The following is a 9,702-nucleotide window of genomic DNA, read 5'->3' as shown; positions in this document are numbered from 1 at the left end:
AAAAAAAAATAGATCAAAGAAAATCATGTCGAGTGTATGATAATAGTCGAGAGTATATTCTCTTAATTCAATAAATCTATAAGCTCGAGAGTGTGCACATTTTTTTTTTAATATGGGATTAACAATGATGTTTTTTTAAATTGTGATAATCGAACCGTTCGGTTTTTAAAAGGTACAAAAATCGGACTGTTCGATTTTTGTACTCAGATCGTCTGATTTGTGTTTAAAAAATTAAAAAAATTTTGGACTTTGTATATTTCGGTCCGATCTATGTACTTCAAATTTTTTAATTTTTTAAACACAAATTGGTGAGTTTGATAGGTTGTAACCCAAATTTTTTAAATTTTGTAAACACACTCCTGATTTGTGTATCTCCCAACTTCCATAATTTTAAAAAATACAAAAAATTATCATATTAAAATATAACCCTCGTCCTACTTCCATATCCAAATTTTGTAGCTGAGAGCGTGAGCTGAGAAAACTGAAAAGTTGCAACAGTAACATTTTTCTCCGAATAATGGAGGAATATTCATTCATTCCGCACCATTCTTGGTAATATTCTTCACTCTTCACTTGAGTCTCCAAAGTTGTTCACCAGAAATCAAATCCCTAATATTCATCAATTGTATTGTATTAATGCGAATATCATATTACTACCTTGCTCGCTCTCGTCTTCTTCTTCGCCACTCTTCCATTCTCAACCAACAACCTTCACTGCCTTCTTCGCACCCTCCAAACACCAAATCCTATTCTTCTAAGAACCTTCTAGAAGGCTTCTCTCCCGCACCACCTCTCACCTCCCGCCGCTTCTTCTTGCTCCTCTTCGATCCTCAACGCCACAACCGCCACTCCGATTATAACTATACCTCACACTGCAGTACGTTCCTTTTTCCCCCCTTCAATTCTCACTCTTTACTATTATTTCGTAAATATTGTTTCTTTTTTTTTTAAGGTCTCTTCACAAGGGCAAAGCAAGCTAAGAATATTGAAATCAACGATCGACACAGGTCTTTTTCTATTTTTTTCTCTTTAATCGGAAATTTTGGTATTTTTGCTTTTGCTTTAGTTAGCATTGTCATTATTGTTATTGATATTGTTTTTTTCCTAAGTATATATATATCAGACCAATTTGGAAACTGACTTAGCATGGTGGAGTGTTGTGTGTGTTGTCATGGATATCCTTTCTCTCTGTTGCTACTTAATTTGATATCTCAAGATAGTGCTGCCATGACTTGTCCCATTTACTTTCACCTGATTCCTTTTTTTTTTTTTCTCTTTATTATTCTAGTGTACGAGCTGTGACAACTGCACTGTGGTGTAACTTTCTTGTTTTCTCTCTCAAGTTTGGAGTGTATTTTGCTACCTCTAGTCATGTTATGTTGGCAGAAGTTGTGCATTCGGTCGCCGATTTTGCAAACCAGGTATATACATGTTTATGTTTGTCATTGATAGAGAGACTCTTGACTGCAGAGAACTAATAGAATTATTTTGTAGGCGCTGCTTGCTTATGGTCTATCTAGCTCAAGGCGTGCGCCAGATGCTATCCATCCGTGAGTTGAATTCTATTGATTGCATTTATCAACCATCCTCTTACCTTTTTTCTCGTCTACACTATAAGAAATGAATCCATGTGCTTTATGATTTAAGGACTATTATACATGTAATTGATGAAAGCATGGATAGCTATTGAATCGGACATCAATGAACTGTGCTCTATTACTAACTGCAAAATTTAAAATGACTCGGTATATCAAAATTAATTATCCTATCAATTTCAATTTTTGGGATGAATTGTGGCATGGCTCTTGTGATTGCGTGAGTTTGGAATTTCATTGTGTGAATGTGATAATGCTGTTCAATTCTACAGTTATGGCTATTCCAAGGAAAGATTTGTTTGGTCTTTGATATCTGCTGTTGGTATCTTTTGTCTTGGTTCTGGTGCCACAGTTGTTCATGGTGTTCAGAACTTGTGGACTTCACAGGTATTTAACCAAAAAAGACTTTTGAAGTTACAATTTTTTACATCTGCCGATCACAAATTGTTAACTTTTTTCCTATGTGAATTTTTCTCTTTATTTGGTTTATTAATTTAGCTGGCCCCACTTAGTGGAATAAGGCTCTTTTTGTTGTATTTAATTTATTGACTATTGAGAGTTTTCTTTTCAGCCCCCTGAGAATATGCAATATGCAGTTTTGGTCATATGTGGTTCATTTATCATTGAAGGTATTGCTACCTCATTTTAATCTGGTGCTGTCTGTTATCCGTCATATATTCATCGCTTCCCTTCTTTCGATGGGCTTTTTATGTTAGGTGCCTCACTTATTGTTGCCATACAAGCTGTAAAGAAAGGTGCAGCCGACGAGGGAATGAGACTAAGAGATTATGTTTGGCGTGGCCATGATCCTACATCTGTTGCAGTAATGACCGAGGTAGCTTATTGCACTAACTTATTTAGTCCTGAAGCATGTTTTTTACTGGGTTTAAACAAGAATTGCTTATACATAAGTGAGTGAATCTAAAAAATTTACAAATAAGGGCTTTGAATAACATGCACTACTTATCACTCATTATGATTTTGGCTATGTTTTTCCTCAGCAACAGTTATTCAAAGCTTTCCACATTCTTTTGCTATTTAAAACTATGCACATTATTCAGTTGAATGGAACTTCAACATGTATGCTACCGTTGGTAAAAAAGATATGTTGTAGTAGTTTTTAAGCATTAAAACAAGAATGTAGAAAGGTGAAAAGAAAACTTTTGTTAAGATTGTTTTAGTTATTCTTCCCTCCGGTAGGCTATGCAACTTGAATATATTCCTTAGTTCCTAAAACTCCTTTAGTAGTGAATTAATATTCTCTCTGTTAGCTTGTTCTTATAAACGGTAGCAAAATATGCAGGATGGTGCTGCTGTGACAGGCCTTCTTATTGCTGGGGCATCATTGATTGCAGTGAATGTCACTGGAAATGCTATTTATGATCCCATAGGCTCAATCGTAGTTGGCAACTTACTTGGCATGGTAAAGAGGCTCAGTAGGCAGTAATTTCTCTGCCATCTGATGTAAGAGACACGGATCTGAAATCTATTTTCACATGATTTTATGCTGAATTGACCATGCAGGTAGCCATATTTCTTATCCAGAGAAATCGACATGCTTTAATTGGCAGAGCTATGGATGACCATGATATGGAGAAAGTGCTTCGATTTTTGAAAAATGATCCGGTACAAGCATTCTAGATTCTACTCAAATTGCATAATAAAAGCCTTTGTATAAATCATTTGACTTAGGTGGCTTTTGTGCATTAGGTTGTAGATGCTCTCTATGATTGCAAAAGCGAAGTTATTGGGCCAGGATTCTTCAGATTTAAGGCAGAAATAGGTTACCCATCATATCATTGTTGTTCTTGGTTTCCATTCAGTTTATGGGTGCTATTGGAACAATTAATTCTGATGATGGTTTCGAAACAGATTTTAATGGAGTTATGGTGGTGCAAAATTATCTGACAAGGACAGGACGTGAAGAGTGGGCTAAACAGGTTGATTCTCATCTACATAAAATGCTCATACAAATCTGATAATATGCTGTATTTTGTATTGTACTTCATATTATTATTATCATCATCTACAAGAAATCATGTGGTATGGCAGGGACCCATAAAGAAAAAAAAAAAGTTACCTTACTCTGTTTCTATGACAGCTCAGAACCTTAGCTAACTTTCATAATGGCCAAATTTATTTAATACTGCTTGCTGGTTTCAAGTTCTCAACAACTATACTATATTTACAGTTTCGCGAAGCTGCAAAAACGGCTGATGATGCGGCCCTAATGAAGATTATGTCAAATTATGGTATGCAGTAGTTAACTTGATCATTACAGATATTTAAATGCTGATTGAGAAATAATAATTCTCTTATCGAAATCCCGCTAGGGAACCAATAGAGTATATGTACAATGTGTATAATAGGCTGTTTATTTGGCTCAATATGAGTTAAAAAATGAACATTCAGAGTAAAATACTACTAATTTCTCAAATACAATACACTCATACTATTCAGAATAACTTACCAGAGATAATAAACATCTGATATATCTGATATCCTACAGAATGGAACATCCCTAAACCCCCATTATACATTGTACATATATTCTATTGGCTCCTTATATTTTCTCTTATCTTATATACTTATAAGTGAGAGTTGTGGCAGGTGAGGAAGTAGTTACAGCATTAGGAAGTGAAGTGGATAGGTTGGAGAAGGAGATCCAAAATCTTGTCCCGGGTATTCGACATGTTGATATTGAGGCACACAATCCAACAGATGCGACCTTGTAGACTAAATATTCTCAGTAACACAATTTTTTGTCACCATCCACTTCACATTCTTTTTATGTAATTGAAGCCTTATTTATGAATGATTAGATTTGTCATTTTTCAGTATATGATTCATGAGCACTTTCAGGCATCGTTTCCAAATGAAATACCAAATATGCCCCAAGTTGAGCTGAGTTCTCTTTGTAGATTGATTAATGAAGCAACAGATACCTATGTTTTCGTATGTCCTTTCACTTACATAGTTACATCTCATGGTGCAAGAAGCATAGCTCATCATAAAGTAAAGAGAAAAAGACAAATAGGTCCCTGACATTTTGTCCCGCGAACATTTTTGTCCTTAACCATTGAAAAATACTTTTAAGTCTCTGACCTTCACAAAACTTGGACGAATCAGTCCCTGACAGAGGCATTTGGACGGAGGGACTGATCCGTCCAAGTTTTGTGAATGTCAGGGACTTAAAAGTATTTTTTAATGGTCAGGAACAAAAATGTCCGCGAGACAAAAGGTCAGGGACCTATTTATCCTTTTCTCTAAAGTAAATTTAAGCCTCTCAAAATAATTACTTATATAAAGATGTTTCTAGTTTCTACATAAAGATAATTAGATATATAAAAATTTTTAATAATTTTTAATTATCATTTTTATATAAAGACATTTCCATCTCATTAATATATATATCCAACTTCCATTTTGTGCCCCACCAGTGTTCAACCCACGCATGCTGGATTCTCTGAAGTCTGAACTTTATTCTTTTTAATTAAAATGTCTCGTATAAAAGTTAAGTTGAATATACACTAATTAAATATATATGAAGTCAGTGAGACACCAATGGTCCCGAGTCAAAGTTAATGAATGGATTTAATAAAACAAAGCATTAGGGATCAACACGTAGCTGGATACTTTTCATGTCCAGACAAAAAGCTTTTTGGTGAGACAAACGAAATCAGTAACTTTAACTGGAAAATTATGGATCACAAAGAAATGAGAGTGAAATGTTAAGGATCATTGAACTGATTTGGCTCATTCAAATGGTCAAAATCTATTCTATATATGGAAACTCACGTCAAGGGACCACATCACTAACTCAATAAGTAGCACTATATTGCACCGTCCACGCACGTTTTATAACTCGCTTGATTTTTTAACCAAAAGAAAAACACATCAGAACATCGTTTTTATAATCATTTTCTTTTAAAGCATACTTTTTAACAACGAGAAACTCGAGGGCTACCCAATTTCGGTTGTTAGATTTCATAACGTGTGCCTATTTTGAACAAAATAAAACGGATGAAGTAATTAAATTATCCTGTTCTTATATCTAATTATCTATGCAAACAATAGTTTATAGACTTTGTAATTTGTATTGTTTGTCTTATTTGGAAGTTTTTTAAGAAACATGGGTTTATTGATTTTAATTATTAATAATATTTATAAATTGTTATCTTGTATTGTATCTTTAAAAATCTGGCCTAAAATAGTATAAACGTAGCAATTATATATTTATATGGAGGACAATGTTTTTTGTAATTTCCATGAGGAAGTTTAGATAGAGCACGCTTTATGTAAGCTACTTAGAAAGATAGAATTGGTCGGTTGATCTTGTTTTCATTACTTCGGAAGATAAAATTAATTCAATTCATAATAATTTTTATATATCTCATCAAACTTGATCTTGTTTATTTTCATTATATTTTGTTTTTCACGTAAGCTTTAATTTATCTGGTTCGAGAGAAGCGATGAAAAGAAAATAGAGGCGAGAGAAGAATTTACTTCTCTCTATAACACCAAAATTTTAAAGACAATGGTTTAATATAATATACTTTCTATAGTACGATAAAATTTAAATTACATTCTTAATCTTTTCATTAAAATATTATATGATGAACCATCATTCCACATCCTTGATATATATTCATTATTCATGTTCGAATCACATTTTAAAGTCATAGCTAAATAAATTTTCAAGTCATAGCCATACATCATACATGCGCGTTTATGCAGAAACTTAGCCACTATAAATAATAAAATCATCTATTAGGTGTATATTAAAATTAATTATCAAAATAAAATACACATTAGCATATAAAATATAATATTAAAAATAAATTAAATTACATATGTATATATATATATTTATGTAGTGATTAATTTTAGTAATTAATTTTAGCGTATAAATAATATATTTGTAAAATTATTATTTGTGTTTTTTATTTGTCAGCCAAAATATGCGCCACTGATTGTTTGAGGGAAAAAGCTATTCAAAGTTCAAACCATTATAAAGTCCAATAGCTCTTTTTAAAATAATTATGGCTTATTTGTTTATACTTTTAAGACTAAATCTTTTTTTTTTATAAAAAAAAAATATTATATATTTTTTAAGGTATTTGTTTTTTTTTTTAAATAAGAAGTAGAAAATAAACAATGACGTTTTTTGAAAATAGGTAAGAACATGCTTTTGCAAAAGCAACTCAACAGAAAGAAAATCTACAAAAATATTAAGATTATAAATTTATCTCATATTTTTTAAAAAGTTAAATATATAAATTTAGAAAATATAAAACCCAACTATTATACAAATTATTGTGAGATTTTTCTATTGCACATTATTTGCACTATCCTAAAAATGAGATAAATTATAGTGTGATTATTATTTATTAGATCTAAAAGTTTAATTTATTTTACAATAAAAATTTCACTAGTCATATACACACATGACACATGCATGTATCACGTATATATATATATATATATATATATATATATATATATATATATATAACATACTATCATTAAAATATCATTAAAAATAATATAATTGGTATATTCTATTACAAATTTATATTTACAATTTTTAAAATTTTTAAATATTTTATTTTGTATTCTTAGCAGTTTTTTATTTAATCAATAAAACCTTTGTGTAAATAATTGTGCCTTAATAATGCCCCATTTTCTGGGTCATTGCAACGTGTTTTGGGTCGAAATGACAGCAATGTCTGAAAACAATTAGACATAGAGAGATTCTTCAGCGTCTGTAAAATTTTTGTTTAAATTATTTAAAAATAGAGATAAAGAATAATAAAATTTATTTTTTTAATTTTTAAATTCTATATCTGAAATTTAAGTAATACAGAAAACACCTTAGACATACATATTAGTTATGTGACTATAGGAGCATTGCATAAAAATAAAAGAGGAATGTTAGGGGGCAGCAATTTTTGTAATTTGTAGCCATCAAATAGCTATCAATGATAGTTTTAATGGTGTGAAATTGGTGTGAGATTTCATCTAATGACTCACTTTTCTTTGCTGGTTATATGCTGGTCAGAATTTAACAAAATTGCTGGTCCTCTAAACTTTTCCATAATAAAATATATATACAAAAAATAATTTAAAAAAATATAATTTAATTAATATAATTTAAAAAATATAACTTTTCCCAATCTAATTTGATCATATTAGTTTTGATTTACGAGTTACAAAAAAAATATAATATTATTATATAATTTGATAATAATTTAAAATAAAATTAATTTTTATATAAAAAATATATTAAATTATTAATTAATATTTTTTTAACAACTAAAGATCTTTTATATTTAATAAAAAAATTTTAAATGTTTAATCTAATAATAGTCTAATCTTAATAATAAATAAACATTGAACTTTAATTATTAAAAAAAAAATACTTATTTGCCGTAACAAAATATATACGTTTAATCAATTTAATAAAAAAAACTAAACAATTGACATATATAATTAAGTGAATTTTCCAACTAGGAAATGCCATCTACTTTATTTAGAGCAATGTGACATTGAAAAACATTTTATATATATATATATATATATATATATATATGGAAACTTTTAAAACAAATACATCAATGTTTCAGTAATTTTTAATTATAAAAATATATATAATATGAGTCCTTGTTAAAAAATTAATGGAATATTTATACAATATATATAATGAGTTGTTTATTTAGTCCAATATGAATTAAAAATAAAAATTATCTACAAAATAATAAATTTAAAAATTCTTATTCAATTATTTTAAATTAAATTTCAAATTTTAAATTTTTAAAAAATCTAGTTAGTTATTTTAAAAAAATAATTATCTGAAATCCTCTAATACTCTCTTCTTTTTCAACTGGCAGTCATCCTACATTCATCAATAATCATCCCATTTCACTGTCGATACTTGACTTGCCACACGTCACTCACTCCTTAATAAAAATAACCATTCACTTAAGGATAAAAATAATTATCCGCATACCTAATGAATTGAACATCTAACATATTTTAATTATATATAACTAAACTCAATCCAATCAAAATAATCATCTACATAAAAATAAAATAGCCATCCACATACGGGGGTGGCAAGCGGGTAAGCCCACCCCGCCCCGCCCCGCTAGAAGCCCGCCCTTCCCCGCCTAGTGAGGTGGTCCCAGAACCCTAACCCGCCCCGCCTAACGGCGGGCTAGCGAGCCGGCGGGCTAAGCCCGCCAAATAACCTCTTTTTTTTTTTTTACTTTTAACTATTAAATAATATATATAAAGACATAAAAAAATCTCTCCTATTTTTTACTTTTAACTATTATAATTTCTAAAAGTATAAACAAATTATAATTTTTATATTCACAAACATTAAAGTCTTTGTAATTATAAATATCTAATAAATATAATTATAAACCAAGTTTTCATCCAAAACATAATTATAAATATTGTTCCCAAAACAAAATAAACATAATCCAAAACATAATTATAAATATTGTCTCTAAAACAAAATAAATATAATTCAAAATACTCAATTTTCATCTTCATTCTCTTATAAGTTGGGTTGTGGGAAGTTGGGTTTTGGTAAAAAAATTGTAAAAATACTCTTTGCTAAAAAAATTTTAAGCCCGGCGGGGCGGCCAAAGCCCGCCAAAGCCTGCGGTTTTAGCGGTGCGGGTTAGGCAGTCCCAATTTTCCAGCCCAGCCCGCCTTTTTTGGCGAGTTACGCGGACGGGTTTAGGCCCGTTTGTCACCCCTAGACATACCTACTAAAATGACCATCATAAATTGACCATTAAAATAGAAGAAGATGATGAATAAAAAGAAAAAACTATTATTGTGGTGAAACATAATTTTAAAGGACTAGTCATAACAAAAGCGGCACTATTGTAAAGCATAGGGTTCAAATAATGAAAGAAGCTAACCAATAACCATGCTTGGATAAAAGAAGAAGAGTACGGTGGTATCATCGATGAGAAGAAACTTGAAGGAATGGGAAAAAGCAAAGTCGGTTTGGAAGAGAGGCACGAAAATAGCGGCAGCAACGTTAGGCTGAGCGTCGGAGAGCGAGGCGCATCGGGCTGACTGGCGGAGG

The 9,702-nt window shown here is 30.7% G+C and overlaps 1 protein-coding gene across 1 annotated transcript; it reads left to right on the top strand.

Moving 5' to 3' along the window:
• Positions 1-9: 9 nt before the first annotated feature.
• LOC107617510 (Cation efflux family protein) lies at positions 10-4,550 on the top strand. The gene is made up of 14 exons (XM_088498280.1): positions 10-90; positions 460-877; positions 953-1,007; positions 1,289-1,421; positions 1,495-1,550; positions 1,868-1,982; positions 2,167-2,224; positions 2,312-2,430; positions 2,899-3,018; positions 3,120-3,221; positions 3,306-3,378; positions 3,468-3,535; positions 3,787-3,847; positions 4,206-4,550. Exons 2-14 carry the CDS (start codon positions 637-639, stop codon positions 4,328-4,330), a joined length of 1,326 nt encoding a protein of 441 aa, XP_088354406.1. The 5' UTR covers positions 10-90; positions 460-636; the 3' UTR covers positions 4,331-4,550.
• The last annotated feature ends 5,152 nt before the right edge of the window (positions 4,551-9,702 follow it).

The sequence above is a fragment of the Arachis ipaensis genome, chromosome B9, assembly GCF_059453495.1.
Source record: "Arachis ipaensis isolate K30076 ecotype BB chromosome B9, ASM5945349v1, whole genome shotgun sequence".
Classification (NCBI taxonomy): domain Eukaryota; kingdom Viridiplantae; phylum Streptophyta; class Magnoliopsida; order Fabales; family Fabaceae; genus Arachis; species Arachis ipaensis.
Note: the sequence above shows the minus strand (reverse complement) of the source record. Positions and strands in the feature narration are given on the sequence as shown.

Coding starts and splice junctions, on each gene's coding strand:
- LOC107617510 (XM_088498280.1), top strand. CDS start 637: ATGCGAATATCATATTACTACCTTGCTCGCTCTCGTCTTCTTCTTCGC. Junction 1,551..1,867: donor GCGCCAGATGCTATCCATCC/GTGAGTTGAATT, acceptor TCAATTCTACAG/TTATGGCTATTCCAAGGAAA. Junction 1,983..2,166: donor AGAACTTGTGGACTTCACAG/GTATTTAACCAA, acceptor TTTTCTTTTCAG/CCCCCTGAGAATATGCAATA.